General features: G+C 37.3%; 1 protein-coding gene across 24 annotated transcripts in view; it reads left to right on the plus strand.

Annotated features, from left to right (window-relative positions):
- Window positions 1-16,349, plus strand: part of RBFOX2 (RNA binding fox-1 homolog 2) — a 301,357-nt gene that overhangs the window by 96,738 nt on the left and 188,270 nt on the right. For 19 of the 24 annotated variants that reach the window (XM_060190075.1, XM_060190077.1, XM_060190078.1 and 16 more), the window contains one exon: window positions 3,668-3,718. The exons of the other annotated variants lie outside the window; for them this stretch is intronic. In XM_060190075.1, coding sequence (XP_060046058.1) covers window positions 3,668-3,718 — 51 coding nt within the window. Of the gene's footprint in view, window positions 1-3,667; window positions 3,719-16,349 lie in introns of those variants that run through there. 24 annotated transcript variants of the gene reach the window in all.

Genomic DNA, 16,349 nt, shown 5'->3' on the forward strand with positions numbered 1-16,349 from the left:
CTGGTCCTTGCACTTTGTGCCATTTGTGCTTACCCACTGCGCTACCACCTGACTCCCTGTTTGTCTTTTCTATTAAAGTTTTTGATAATATTAACTTGTATAAATGTGATTTTTTCCCTTATAAAAACTTTTCTGTATTATAGAGCTGAATGATAGTCTAATTAATATGTGAGTAGTCTCTGAGACTGGTGAATCCCTATTTTTATGTATTTGGGTGTTTCCAAGCATTTTCTTAATCATATTTCTTTCTGAGTCAGTCTTGAAGTATTCTACTAGAGAGGGCACCAGGTGGTGGTGTATCTTGTAGAGTGCATGTTACAACACAGAAGGATCCAGGTTCAGTAACCTGGTTCCCACCTACAGGAGGTAGTTTCTTGAGAAGAGAAACGGTGCTGTAGATGTCTATCTCTTTCTCTCTCCCCTACCCTACCCCCATCTTTCTCAGTTTCTCTGTCTCTATCCAAAATAAATAAAATAGTGAAAAATAATCTCCAAAGAGAAATAATGTGGAATGGGAGAAAGGAACTTGATAAAATGGAAAGATCAGGGATTTTGGAATCCAGTAGAATTGGGTTGAAAGTTTGACTCTCAGGGGCTGGTGGTGGTGCACCTGGTTGAGTGCACATATCACAGTACAGATGGACCCAAGTTTGAGCCCCTGGTCCCTACCTGCAGGGAGGAAACTTCATGAGTGGTGGAGCAGTGCTGCAGGTTTTGGTCTCTCTCTCTTATCCCCTTCCCTTTCATATCTGGCTGGCTCTGTCCAGTAAATAAATAAAGATAATAAAAAATAAAAAGAAAATTTGACTGTCTTACTTAGTACCTGTGGTTTATTGGGCCACTTATGAATGCTTACCTTTTGGATTGAATTTCTGTATAGTAAGAAATACATTTTCATTTTCTTTTGCATTATTGTCTCTTTCTATAACTCTTTACCTCCTATTAAACCTATACCTGATAAGTTCCACCATTCTTGGAAGTCTGCTCTCCCACCCGCCTGCCCGCCCTCCGCCCTCCGCCCGCCCTTCCTTCCTCCCTCCCTCCCTCCCTCCCTTCCTTCCTTCCTTCCTTCCTTCCTTCCTTCCTTCCTTCCTTCCTTCCTTCCTTCCTTCCCTCCCTCCCTCCCTCCCTCCCTCCCTCCCTCCTTCCTTCCTTCTCCTTTTTTAGAGAGTGAGGCAGAGAGATACTTCTTCAGAGAGGGAGGTAGGGTGGGAGGGAGAGAGAGTTAATAGAGACATTTGCATCACTGCTTTACCACTTGTGAAGCTTTCCCCCTCTGCAAGTGGTGTTCTTTTGCATGGTAACTTGTGCATTTTACTGGGTGTACCACTACCAAGCCCCATAATTACTATTTTTAGGCAACAGATTTATCGATACGTAATTTACAGATCATATATCTCATCACTTTACAGTTTTAGGGTTTTTTTTCTTGTTGGTTAGTTTTGTTTTAGTATCTTGGTGAATTTAGCATAATCATGAAGTTATGCATATATCATCACTATTTAATGCCAGAGAATTTCATAAAAAAGAAACCTAGTGTCTGAGTAATCACTTCCTGTTCCTCCCCTTTTAGCCCTTGAACAGTTTTTCCTTCCTTATGGATTTGCCCATTCTGGATATTTCATATAAATGGAATTGTGTAGAATTATCTTTTGATCTTTTGCTTCTAGCATTTTTCATTTAGCTTGATACGTTTAAAGATTCACTCATGTAGTTTTAGTACTTAATTCATTTTTATTGTCAAATAGTATTCAGCTATGGATACACCAAAAATATCAGAATGCATTTTTGTTCTGAAAAACAGAGAAATATGTCATGACTTTTCCAAGAACCCAGTACTTTGTTTAAGCATGTGTCAACTGATGGGCATTTGGATTGTTTATGCTCTAGGAAATAATACTGCTGTGAATATATGTGTGTGAGGTTTTGTGTGAACATGTATTTTCAGTTCTCTTGGTTATATGACTAGGTGTGGCACTCTTTGTTCATATGATAACTTTGTTTTAACATTTTGAGGGGACTACTAGACTGTTTCAAAAGTGATATGCCATTTTTCATTTTGCATTGCTGCCAGTAAAGATCTCAGTTTCTTCACATCCTTGCCAACAATTGTTACTGTCTGTCTTATTTATTACAATATTATTTCATTGTAGATTTGGTATGCATTTCCCTGATGATTAATATGCTAGGCTTGTTTTCATACCATTATTGGTCATTGGTATTATCTTCATTGGAGAATTTCCTATTCAAATCCTTTACCTGTTTCTAAGAATTGGTTGCTTACTTTTTGTGAGAGTTGCGTAAATATTTTGGGTGCAAGTCCTTTATCAGACATGATTTGCAGATGTTTTCTCCCATTTATTGGGCTGTCTTTTCATTTATTTAATGGGACCACCTAGGTTTGTTGTGATATAATTGACATACTATGTAAGATTAAGGTATACAACAGTTTTTTTTATTAGATACAGTTAAATATTTCAAAATGATTGCCACCATAGTATTAGCTAACACATTACATAATTACCATATTTTTTTGTGTGGTGAGAACATTTAAAAACTACTTTCAACTAGCTACTTTCAAGGATATATAGAATACTATTAACTATAATCACGCACTGTAGACTTCACATTCTTAGAATTGAATAGTGACCTTAGAGGCACTAAAGTTTTAAATTTTGATGAAGTTCAGTGGTCTCTTTTTCCTTCATCACTTACATTTTTGGTGTCATATTGAAGAAACTATTGCTGACCAAAGGTAGTGAAGAGTAGTAACTCTTTTACCTTTTTTAGTGTTATAGTTACTACCTATCTTGAGTTAGCTTCATACATGGTGTGAGATTGCTTTCCAAGTTCATTCGTTTACCTGTGGCTAGCCAATTGCCCTGGCATCATCACTTGTTGACTGAAAGAATGGAAAGAAAAATACTAATCATCCTTTTTCAGCTGTTGAGCTTGTTCTCAGGAGGGGTGGTGCTGGCTCCTCTCTGAGCAGGGGACATTTAGAAATATGTGGGTGTTTTTGTTTGCCCTAGTATTTAAGATAAGCCAAAATGAGAAGGATAAATAACAACTGATCTCACTCATAGGTAGAACCTAGCAAACAAAGACACAAAGGGAAAACACAAAGTGAACCTTGAACTGGGTTTGGTGGATTACACCAAAGCAAAGGTCTCTGGGGAAGGGACTGGGAGGGTTTTGGAGTCCTGGTGCATGATGGTGGAAAGGGACCTAAGCTGCGGTGGCTATTTTGTAGACACCTATCACAGAGAGATGAGAGATTGTACCCAATGGGCCAACAATTGTTAATAATCCTCTAACAGCTTCCCCCAAAGAAAGGAAAGAAATCAAAAGTATTACAACTTTTAGTAAAAAGGGGTTTATTGGGAAAGAAATTCCAGTTATAGTATTTCTCAATTAAACAATACTGAAAAGAAAACAATTTACCTGAAGAGGAAAATCAGTTTTATGAATACTACGCAAATACTGGATATCTTTTTTGTTTTTTCTTAGCCATCGATGAGACTGAGACAAAAAAATGTGTGCAGTTAGAGTGGAATACAGGAGTGGGAATGGGACACCTCAGGAACCTGAGCAGAGATTTACCTTTGATGAGTTTAGGGTGATTTTATTCTACTTAATCTTTTTTTTTTTCTTTTCTTTCTCTTAGAACGAACCTCTGACCCCAGGTTATCATGGATTCCCAGCTCGGGACAGCCAGGTTGGTATCTAATGTTTACAGCTAAGGTAGGAGTGTGTGTAGGGTATGTGTGTGTTTAAAAGAAAAAGGGACACACACACACACACACACACACACACACACGATGCTGGATGCTATGACAGACATCATTTAAAAAAATTTTGGGGAAGAGTAATATGGGTAGTTTCAACAATGAATTTATATCTGGACATAAATGGTTTTCCTTATTCTAAAAGTATTATGATCATGTTGGTGGGTTTACTGGACCAATAAAAACCACTCAAGCAAAGCCAGACTTACTTTTGCTTTTTCTTTCCCAGGCTACATAGTTTTTTTTTCCCTCCCAAATTATCTTTATGTGGTGCCGTATAAGAAATAATAAATCTGATGCTGGATTTGTCTCCTTATTCTCTGATTTCACTGAGCCTGTCTGCACAGATTTCAGTTTCCTTTCTTTTCTTTTCTTTCTTGACATTACAATAAATTTTAGAGAAAATTCCATTCTACTCCCTGGGGGGCATCAGCCTTATGGTTTTAATCAGGGAAGTCTTGCTTTAAGAGAGGGAAATTTTTCTGCAGTCTTTCTTTGTTAGAGAGGGAAGATAGTTGGAAAAAGGCCAGGTTTTATTTTAGGTTAAGAGAAAACTGCTTCCTGTGAGACATATATATGGCTTAGGTGAGTGGTGAGTGTATAAAATGACTTCCTGTCTTTTTGCTTTTTTAAAATCTTGAGCATATGAGGCTGAAGCAGAATCAGTACAGAAGAAACAGACAAAGATTTTTCAGAGAAATAGGGTAAGGGAGCGTAAATCAATTAGCCTCTGATTTACTTTCTTCCCATCTGGTTATATTAACATTCTGACATTTTTCAGGAGATTTGAAAGGGTAGTTCCTAGAAATATTTTGATTATTTGTTTACTTATTCCTTCTAGGGATATATATCTACTATTATTAAACTTGTCTAACGAATATGTCATCAGACTGGTAAAACGAAGGATTAGCATAGTTCCCCTTTATTTTTTTCCTAATTAAAAATGAGGTTTATGGGAGTCGTTGGTAGCGCAGAGGGTTAAGGGCATGTGGCGTGAAGTGCAAGGACCGGCGTAATGATCCCAGTTCGATCCCCGGCTCCCCACCGGCAGTGAAGCAGGTCTGCAGGTGTCTTTCTCTCCCTCTCTCTGTCTTCCCCTCTCCTCTCCATTTCTCTCTGTCCTATCTAACAATGATGACATCAGTAACAACAACAATAATAGCAACAATAAAAAAAAAGGACAACAAAGGGAAAAATAAATAAAACAAAAGATTTTTTTTTAAAAATGAGGTTTGTGGTCTGGGAAGTGGCGCAGTAGAGAAAGTGTTGGACTCTCAAGCTATGAGGTCCCGAGTTCAATCCCTAGCAGCACATGTACCAGAATGATGTCTGGTTCTTTCTCTCTCTCCTCCTATCCCTTTCATTAATAAAAAATTTTAAAAAAACACCTTAGCTAAATAAATATTTAAAAATGAGGTTTATTTATTTTTATTTCAGGTAACATTGCATGATAATATATGTTTTAGAAATTTATCACTGAAAAACTGCAAAATTAATATTACATTAATTTTACTACTGAAAGTCCAGTTCTGTTCTTTATCATCCAGTTGTCCCCTTTTATCCAACCTGACTTATTCATCTTCCTCCCTTCTCTTATGCTAACCACTAATTGGCTTGATCATCTAAAAGTTGATTTTTGTTTTCTTAATTTAATTTTCAGAATATATTGATTTTTACAATGGTTTATAGTATTATAAGAATCTAGGAGTGTAGTTCTACAATTACATATATGTGTATAAGACTCACTGTACCTGCCACCAACATTCCTGTGCCAAATGGAAGATTCCAGCAGGTGTTTAAGGGTGTGTGTGTGTGTGTGTGTGTGTGTGTTGTCTCCATCCACTCATCTGTTCAATAACCACCATGGTTCTCACAGAGACTAAGAGTTAGTTTGACTATTATCATTATTATTGTTGTTGTTTTCCAAGCTCATTTGTCTTATTTATATTCCATATATGAGTGAAAATATATAATAGTTGTCTTTTACTTCTCTCTGATGCACCACTTCCCAAGTGGCAATTGTCTTTTACTCCTTACTTCACTTAGCAAAGTCATTCATTTTGCTCTAAATGACACGATATCATGTTTTAATGGCCCAGGAATACTCCATTGAGATCTCTCTCTCTGTCTCTCTCTCTGTCTCTCTCTCTCTCCCTCTCTCTCTCTCTCTCTCTCACACACACACACACACACACACACACACACACACACACACACACACACACACTTCTTGATCTAGTCATCTCTTGATGGACATTCAAGTTAATTCCATGTTTTGGCTATTGTAAACAGAACAGCTATACACATAGAGGTACATATATAATTTTGTTTATTTTATTTTGTATAGGGATAGAGATTGAGAGGGAAGGGGGAGATAGAGAAGTGGGGAGAGAGACAGACACTTGCAACATTGCTTCACAACTTATGAAGCTTCACCTCTGTAGGTGGACCACCCAGCTCCTTGCATATATAATTTTTAATTAGTGTTTCTATGATCATTTAAACATATACTTAGGAGTGGTGTTACAGGATTATAAGATATTTCTGTTTTTATTCTTTAAAAGAATTTTTTTTTTTTAGCATTTTATAAAGGGGCTGAAACCATTCTCACCAACAGTGTACCAGAGTTTCCTTTCCTCCCCTCCCTTATCAACACTTGTTTTTTCTAATCTTTTTGATGTAGGTCATCCTCCTCAGTGAGGCAGTATCTCATTATGGTTTATTTTGCATTTATCTAGTAATAAGTCATTGGGGGAGGCACTTTCACTTAATGTCTGTAAACCATCTATATGTCTTAGGAGAAGTGAATAGCCAGATCTTTTGACTACTTTTAAAAAATTGGGTAGTTTCTTTCTTTCTTTCTTTCTTTCTTTCTTTCTTTCTTTCTTTCTTTCTTTCTTTCTTTCTTTCTTTCTTTCTTATTGTTAAATTGTATGATTTCCATACAATTTTAGACGTCAATCCCTTATCAAATATATAATATTTAAACATCTCCCATTTGCTATGTTTCAGTTTTTGTCATACCTTTTCTTGATGTATGTAGTTTTTTTTTTTTTAATTCAGTGTACTCCCTTTTGTTTATTCTTGTTTTAGTTTTCCTTGCCAATGGAGTTGTATATCTTACTACTAATCTATCTCTGATGTTAAGATCCTGGAGTGTAGTACCAGCATCCTTTTTTCCCTCTCTTTTTCTCCCCTTTTTATTTTATTGGATAAGACAGAGAGAAATTGAGGGGGGTGGGAGAGATAGGGAGAGAGAGAGAGAGAAAGATAGACATCTGCAGACCTGCTCCACTGCTTGTGAAGCATCTACCCTGAAGGTAGAAGCTTGGGCTTGAACCTGGGTCCCTGTGCATGGTATGTATTTTATAGTTTAAACTCTAATATTCAAGTCTTTAATCAGTTTTGAGCTAATTATGTGCATAATGTTAAATGATGGTCTAGCTTTTACTTTTTTCGTTTGTGACTGTCCAGTTTTTCCAACATCATTTTTGAAGTGCTTTTTTTCCCTTCAAAGCTGATGTCTACATTTTTGTCATATATTAAATGTATGTGTATGTGTATATATGTAGATCTCTTTCTGGGCTCTTGATTTCCTTCTGCTCATATGAGTAATTGTTCACCCCCATACCATACTGTTTTTGTTACCTTTTTTTTGTTTATTGTATAGTCTGAAGTCAGGGTGGTGACACTTCATTTTTTTTTCTCTCAGAATTGCTTTGGCTATCTGTGATCTCTTGTGTTTCCACACAAACTTTAGAATTGTTTGTATTATTTCCTTGAAGTTGCCATTGAAATTTTGGTAAGAATTACACTAAATCTATAAAATTGATTTAGATAAGGTAAAGCAGTTGAGTAGCATTTATCCTTCCAGTTCATGAACATGGGATAGTCTTATAATTGTGTGTATTTTACTTTAATAATGTCTTACCATTTTCATTGTTGTTCTTCTTGTTTTATGTCTATGTTGATAATAGTTCTGTCTTGTTGGATTGATCCTTTGATCATTCTGTTTGTCCCTTGTTACCTTTTTGATTGAAAGTCTGTTTTATGTTATTACTAGTTGTTCCTACCCTTTTTTCCTGTATTATTGACTTGAAGCACTTTCCTTCAGCATTTCCCTCTTAGTCTGTCTGTCTTTGTATCGGATGTGAATTTCTCTACACATAGAGTAGGTTGGCTCCCCCCTGGCTCCCCCCCCTTTTCATCTGTCCTGTTGCTGTGTGTTTTTTGATTAATGAGTTTGGACCATTCAAATTTATGGTGATTAATGATATATGTGACTTCTTTCTGATTTTTATTTTCTGGTTGTTTAATGTTTTTGTTGCTTTTCCTAACTGCTTTTCTGTCTTTTTGTGTGGATGGTTTTCCATGGTGACTCAGTTTCTTCATTTTTTTTTCTGTATCTGTTCCACATTTTCACTTTATGGTTATCATAAAAATTGTCTCTGGCTACTATATATCTAAGTCTTTTCTCATTCTGGTCTTGAGTCATAGCCATTTACTTGTACTACTTCTTTCCATCCATTTCATCTTGCCCTTTATATTTTACATGTTATTATTCATGTTTCTGTTTCACTGTTTCTCACCTTGTTCAGGGATTTGCGTTTCTTCATTTCTTCTTTCTTTGTGGATTTCTTTGAACAAATTTCAAAAGGCATGTTGATTTTTAAAACTCGGCTGCCCCCATGTTCATTAATCACCTTCTTGGGGGCTTTCTGGACTAAAGAGTTATTTGTTCAATTCTTATGCTGGGTGGACATCACATTGGCCCCAGGTTGCATTTGGCTACTTCTGTGCTCAGCTCACAGTGTGATTATCATCCTTTAAATCAAAGGTGATTCATACAGAAGTTTTTGGTGATAGAGTAATTTAATCTAAGAGAATGTAGATGTTTTGTTTGCTGATGGTTTGGACCTTCCCAGGAGCTTCTGTAGTATATGAATTTTATGCCTTTTGAAAGTAGTGCTGGTAGCCAGACAGTGGCACACCTGGTTAAGCACTCACATTACAGTGTGTAAGGACCCAAGTTCAAATCTGGTCCCTACTACAGGGAAAAAGCTTCATGAGTGGTGAAGCAGGGCTGCATTTGTCTCTCTGTCTTTCTCTCTGTGTGTGTGTGTGTGTCTCTCTCTCCCCCCTCTCAGTTTCTCTCTGTCTCTATCCAATAATAAATAAATCAAACTATTTTTTAAAAAGATAGTAGTTCTGGACATACATTGAAAAATGCATATTGCTCATTGGAGATTTACCCTACCCCTCCCTCCTTTTCTGATGTTCTGATAGAAGTTAAGATTATTGGGTTTAGTCATTCAAAAATTTAGAAATCCTGTAGGTCAAGGATTGGGAACCTTTTTTTTTTTTTTCTGCCAAGGAACATTTGCATATTTTAAACGTTCACATATCATACAAAATCATCAGCTTAAAAACTAGCACTTAATGTTGCTACTAAAAGTCTTCCAGATTTTTCGATTAATCAGCTTGTGGTTGCCTTGGCAGGACCAGACCAAATGAATTTTTGGATCTTATACTGCAGCAGGCTGGACATATATTCTCTGCTGCAGACAAATCTGTATGCAGCTGAGGTTGAGAACTACAGCCCTATAGACTGCCTTAACAGGAGTGATGTTCACAGTTTCATTCTGAAACTTACTACCTCAAGTAAAGGATCCTGCTCAGACTGGGATACTAATGCAGATATTTAATTATTAATAAATACTACTTATTTTTGACATAGACTTATTTTGGATATGTGAACATAAAACCAGTCAACATAAAGTATGGGGGTATGCTTTATTGAGTTTAAAAGAGTCTGAAAGGGTGCTGTATAGGGTGTGTTCTTTCTTGGGGAATATAAATCAATAAAGAACTAAGCAAAAGGAATTAAGAGGAGTTTGTTAAAGGACAAAAAAGTAGTCTTTTCTCACAACTGCTTTATTTCCTTTCATTTTGTAGCAGGGACTGACTTCTGTAGCCAACACATGCATCATTCATACTACTGGTGGAAGCCAGTGTAGACTCTTTGCCACGAGTTAAAACTAGCTAATTTACTTTGAGGCACATTCTGATGGTGACAGGTTTATTTTAGTTTATTTTCTTGGGCTTGATTTTGTTCTCTGGCTGGGTCTTTGAAAGCGATCTTAGAGTAGTGCAAATAAGCAAATATTGAATAGCTGCTTGTTGTATTTGATGAATGCAGACTCCAAATGAGTGCTGCTAATTAATACACTAGCCTCATGAACTTTCACTTTGTGCTTTGAGATTGGGAGGCATTTATCAGTGTGAAACACCCAGCAGCCCAAGATGGGTAGGAACTGAACTTGTGATCTTTACAGCTCCCCCTGAGCAACTCTGTTCAACAAACCCAGAAGCTGGAGGGGGGGTGGTGAAAGTGGATTGTAATTGTCTGTTCTCTTTCCTTCTTCTTGAACTGCTTCTTTATAAAGTGATAAGACCCATCCCCCGACCAGATTTTTGTCAGCAGCTGATGGAGATTTAAAAAGGAATCAAAATCAAAATCATTTGATTGTTAATGACATTTTCTCATCTCATCCTCACAAAACTACCTTTTGGAATAGATAATTTGAGGCACACAGAGGGAAAGTGGCTTCTCCAAGGTAACACAAATCAGTAACTGAAAAGGAACTAAAATGTGTATTCTATTTGATGAGAGTCTTTTCTTCTATACTAGGGGTTATTAACTCATGCTGATGTGAGCATGTGCACTATTATTTCCCATTGAGGGGCTTCATACACTACTTGAAACTCAGCTATAGATGTAGATAGTCAAGACTCTGGTTAAACATTACTAAGTTCTTTAACATTCTTTAACACTTAGTGGACCTGCATCTTACCATTTTTAATGAACCCCTCTCCCCCCTGCCAGTAACACATTTTAATTGAAAACTTGTGAAGGAAGGGAAAGGTGAGGGGAATAAAGAACAAAAAAACCCACCTGCCACTTAATAGAGGTTTTCTTTTTTTCTGCAAGGTCACTTCAGCCATTTTTCTCTGTTAAGCTCTGTGGAATGGCAGTGCATTGCTTTAAACAAACAAACAAACAAACAAAAATCAAAACACCCAAAGCCCTTCACTGCTTGCTAATTTGTTCTGTCTATGGAAGTAGAGGAAGTAAAAGATTGTTCCAAGCTTGTAGAAGTGAAAACCAGTTTAGAAAGTGTGAGTGTTTACCCAATTCCATGGAGGCTTTTAGGTCAATGATAACAATGCAGTGGTTTGGATTCCTAGTTGACTGGTTCTTTGTTATTTTTTTTTATATTTATTTTCCCTTTTTTGTTGCCCTTGTTGTTTTTTTATTGTTGTTGTAGTTATTATTGTTGTTATTGATGTTGTTGTTGTTAGATAGGACAGAGAGAAATGGAGAGAGGAAGAGAAGACAGAGGGGCTAGATAGACACCTGCAGACCTACTTCACTGCCTGTGAAGCCACTCGCCTGCAGGTGGGGAGCCGCAGGCTTGAACCGGGATCCTTATGTGGGTCCTTGCGCTTTATGCCACGTGCGCTTAACCCACTGCACTCCCTGTTATATATTTTTTAATATTTATTTATTCCCTTTTGTTGCCCTTGTTTTATTGTTATAGTTATTGATGTCATCATTGTTGGATAGGACAGAGAGAAATGGAGAGAGGAGGGGAAGAAGAGAGGGGGAGAGAAAGATAAGACACCTGCAGACCTGCTTCACTGCTTGTGAAGTGACTCCCCTGCAGGTGGGGAGCTGGGAGCTCGAACTGGGATCCCTAAACTGGTCCTTGTGCTTTGCGCCACCTGTGCTTAACCCACTGTGCTACCGCCCGACTCCCATATTTGTATTTTTTGTATATGTGCATATAATTAAGTGAGTTCTCAAGTATTAGGCTGAAATTTTTTGTAGGCCTCTTAATGTATATATATATTTAATATTTATTTATTTATTCCCTTTTGTTGCCCTTGTTGTTTTATTGTTGTAGTTATTATTGTTGTTGTTGTTGTTGGATATGACAGAGAGAAATGGAGAGAGGAGGGGAAGATAGAGAGGAGGAGAGAAAGATAGACACCTGCAGACCTGCTTCACCACCTGTGAAGCGACTCCCCTGCAGGTGGGGAGCCAGGGTTCGAACCGGGATCCTTATGCCGGTCCTTGTGCTTTGCGCCACCTGCGCTTAACCCGCTGCGCTACAGCCCAACTTCCACCTCTTAATATTTTTTAAATGAGAGTATTTGTTTAACTTATTGCCAAAGTTTTTATATAGACAGTCTTAGGGACAACAGTAGGCTTCAAGGGGAGCTTATTTCTGCATTAGCACACATACTATTTTTGTTAGCCTTGTTTATTTGACATGGCCTTCCCGAGAAAAGTACAGTGAAAGTCCTAAAAACAGTTCCTTGTCATCTACTGGCATTCCAACATTGTCTGCTACAATTAGAGCACAGTAAAAGCAAAGTAGAAATTAAAAAATTAAATTTCCAACTTAATATAACTTGAACCCTGGATTTTCACCATCCATGTTTTGTATTTCTCTCTTAATCTTCTTTTAGTATCTTGTGTTTGAGTGGGGATACTTTTTTACTGACAGGATGTTAATGGAGCCTCTGGAAAATGTAGAAGATTAAAAAATGTTCATTTGACCTGGAGGTCCTTTGAATAACTTCTGTCAAGTCTTCCTATTTTTTTATGTTAAATACCTTGCAATCCATAAATTACCATTTATGTTTTAAATGTAAAGATAAATCTAATGTCTTATCAGACTCTTTATTTGATTCTGTTTTTGTTTTGTTTTATTTGTTTTTGAAAGAGGCTGAGGAGAAGAATGACAGAGGAATAATACTACAATACTGCTTCATTTATGGAGCTCCTCTGGTGCTACCCATGGTGCTCCCCTGTGGTGCTGGGGCTAAAATTCAGAGCCTCACACACTGCAGGTTGTGTTATCTTTTGATAAGTGAGTTATCTCTTGACCCCCTCTGATTTTTTTTTTTTTAATCTGATCTTTTAAAGGCCAGTCTGTGACAACTTAAAAGATTTGCCCTTCGATTTTTCTAAAATTCTGTTAAAAGTCATTAAATGTTTTCTTCTTGCTATTTTTTTCTACTGATGGAACTTCATGTTAGAGCCTTCCTGCAAGGTGTTAGTTATCAAATGGTTACTTTTCCAGACACCCAACATCAGGTCACCACCAGTGATCTAACCACCAGTGGTTTAGATCCTTCTGTAGTGATGTTTTGCGCCCTCTAGTGGAGAAAGGGCTGCTTACTGCTGAGCATCTGGTGTTCAAGCACTCCATCTGCTTCAGATTTGACTATTGCATTTTATATCATTTCATTCTGCAATAAAGTATAACCTTTTCCTCTTGAAAAAAAAAGTTATCCTATATCTTCTCTTTTTTTAAATTTTATTTATTTATTCCCTTTTGTTGCCCTTGTTGTTTTATTGTTATAGTTATTATTGTTGTCGTTGTTGGATAGGACAGAGAAATGGAGAGAGGAGGGGAAGACAGAGAGAGGAGAGAAAGATAGACACCTGCAGACCTGCTTCACCGCCTGTGAAGCAACTCCCCTGCAGGTGGGGAGCCGGGGTTCGAACTGGGATCCTTATGCCGGTCCTTGTGCTTTGTGCCACGTGCGCTTAACGCGCTGTGCTACAGCCGGACTCCCATCCTATATCTTCTTATTGTCATGTTTATAATTAACACCCTATGTTGCCATTTTATTATTACTCTTTTACCATTATTATCATTATTATTTTGTGGTCACCAGGGTTATTGCTGGGATTCTGTACCTGCATGATTCCTCCCTCCCAGCAGACATTTTTAAAAAGAGAATGAGAGACAGAAAAAGAGAGACAAAGAGAGAAGAGAAAGGAGACACCATAGCACTGCTCCATCTCTCATGAAGTCCCCGTGTAGATACTCCTGCCTTGGACTTGAGTCCTGATCCTTTTGCTTGGTAAAGCATGCATTCTACCAGCTGATGTATCTCCCAGTTCCTCTGCTACTTATTGGTTTGTCAATTTTATTTTTATTTTACTTTTTTTGCCTCCAGGGTTATCACTGGGGCTTGGTGCCTGCACTACAAATCCAGTGCTCCTGGAGGCCATTTTTCCCATTTTGTTGCCCTTGTTGCTGTTGTTGTTGTTGTCATTGTTGCCATTGCTGTTGTTGTTATTGGATAGTACATAGAGAAACTAAGAGGGGAAGACCGAGAGGGAGAGAGAAAAATATGCACCTGCAGACCTGCTTCACCACCTGTGAAGTGAACCCCCCCCAGCAGGTGGGGAGCTGGGGGCTCGAACCAGAATCCTTACTCCTGTCCTTGCACTTTGTGCCATGTGTGCTTAACCTGCTGCGCTACCACCCAAGCCCCAGTTTGTCAATCTTAGACTCTACTTTTGACTTTTTTACTTTGGAGATGACAAATTTAATAGTTTTATGGACACACTCTTCTAATGAAGTCATTTTTTGGTTAATTCATTATTGATTTTTATTTATGTAGCTTATCATGACTATATTACTAAGCCATAAAATAGTATGATATTTTCTAACATTGTTTTGGAGCTGGGACCTCATACATGTACAATTTCACTGTTCTCAGACTGCTTTTCCATTCAGGTAGACAGGGAGGAACACCACAACACTGGAGCTTCCCCTTGTGGCATACCACTTTCCACATGATGCAGGGACTCGAACCTGGACCTTTGCACATAACAGTGTGTATGATCTACCCAGTGAACTATCTGGCCCTGTTTTTTCTTTCTTATTTAATTTAAATTTTACTAGAGCACTAGCCAGATCTGACTTATTGTGGTGTCAGGAATTGAACCTGGGGCCTTGGGACTTCAGGTATGAAAATATTTTACGGTGCTGAGTGGTGGTGCTGGCACCAAGCCCCAGTGAAAACTTTGGTGGCACTTGAAAAAGAAGAGAAGAAAAGAAAAGAAGAAAATGTTTTACGTAATTACTGTACTATCTCACTAGTTCATTTTATATAAGCTATTAATTATATCTGGAGTCATTAAATATATACATAACAATAGGAATATGTATATGTATATATGTAACTCTTTTCTAAAAAGCTATGTTGGGTATAATTTTCACTAACATAAAATTAATAAAACCAATATAAATGTACTGAGTAATTTTATTAAATTTATAGCATTATGTCATCATCACTACAGACCAATTTTAGGGCATTTCCATTATTATCCTCAGTTCCTTTATTTATTTATTTATTTATTTATTCTCAATCCTCTTACCCAACGCAGCTTCTAACAGGCATTCATCTCCTTTCTGAATCTATATAATCATCTTTTGTGGACATTTCATATAAGTGGAATCATGCAGTATGCATGTTGGATTTTGTGTGTGACTTTCTTCTTTTTTTAAAAATATTTTTAATTATTTATTCCCTTTAGTTGCCCTTGCTGTTTTACTGTTGTAGTCATCATTGATGTTATTGTTGTTGGATAGGACAGAGAGAAATGGAGAGAGAAGGGGAAGACAGAGAGGGGGAGAGAAAGACACCTGCAGACCTGCTTCACAGCTTGGGAAACGACTCCCCTGCAGGTGGGGAGCTGGGAGCTTGAACCAGGATCCTTACACCGGTCCTTGTGCTTTGCGCCACCTGCACTTAACCCGCTGCACTACAGCCTAACTCCCTTGTGTGTGACTTTCATCTAGCACAATCTTTTTGAGGTTTCATCCATGTATCATTATTTTATTACTCTTTATTGCTAAATAATTTCCCATTGGTGATGTACCACATTTTGCTAATCTGTCAATTGATAGATAATTTGGATTGTTTCCAGTTTATTATATTACAGTGACAAATATCCATATATGCCTTTGACATTTTTAAAATTTCTCATAGACATATTTCTAGGAGTGGACCACTCACACTTAACTTTTCAAGAGACTGCGAAACTGTTTTCCAAAGTGGCTTGGTTTTACCCACTTTTTTTTTTTAATTATTATAGTAAGTACAATGCAGGGGAAAACCCTGTTGTGCTTTTAATTTTCATTTTCCTAATGATTAATGATATGAAGAAGGACCATTTTCATTTACTGGCTAGCTATGCACTTGTCTTCTTTGTTGAGATGTCTGTTCAAGCTTTTTGCCTCCTTTTTATAGTGCTTTAGGACTTTGTGTAATTGAATTGTAAAAGTTCTTTAGTCTGGATATGAATTCTTCATCATATTTACAATTTACAAATATTTTCCCATAGTTATGAGATTTTACAAGGCAAAATCTTCCCCTATCCTCCTATGAAACAAAACTGTGCTTTCATCTTTATTTAGTAAGTTTGAATAAACTTGATACAAGTACCTTAGTAAAACAGGTATTTGACTCTCTCTGTTCTAGCCTGGGGATTGTTCCAAGAAGATTGCAGGTTTATAGTATCTTTGTGCTATATTAACATTGCTTTCTCCATATCCTTCATGGCAGGCATATTTGGATAAGAAAGCTCTTCATCTAGTGAAGAAAAATTCTGCAACTTGTGTATGTTCTAAGGGATGTGGTTGCTAGAGAAGCAGTCAAGTTCATTGGCTTTGATCAAGACTGTAAGCA

Source organism: Erinaceus europaeus, chromosome 4 (genome assembly GCF_950295315.1).
Source record: "Erinaceus europaeus chromosome 4, mEriEur2.1, whole genome shotgun sequence".
In the NCBI taxonomy this organism is placed as follows: Eukaryota; Metazoa; Chordata; class Mammalia; order Eulipotyphla; family Erinaceidae; genus Erinaceus; species Erinaceus europaeus.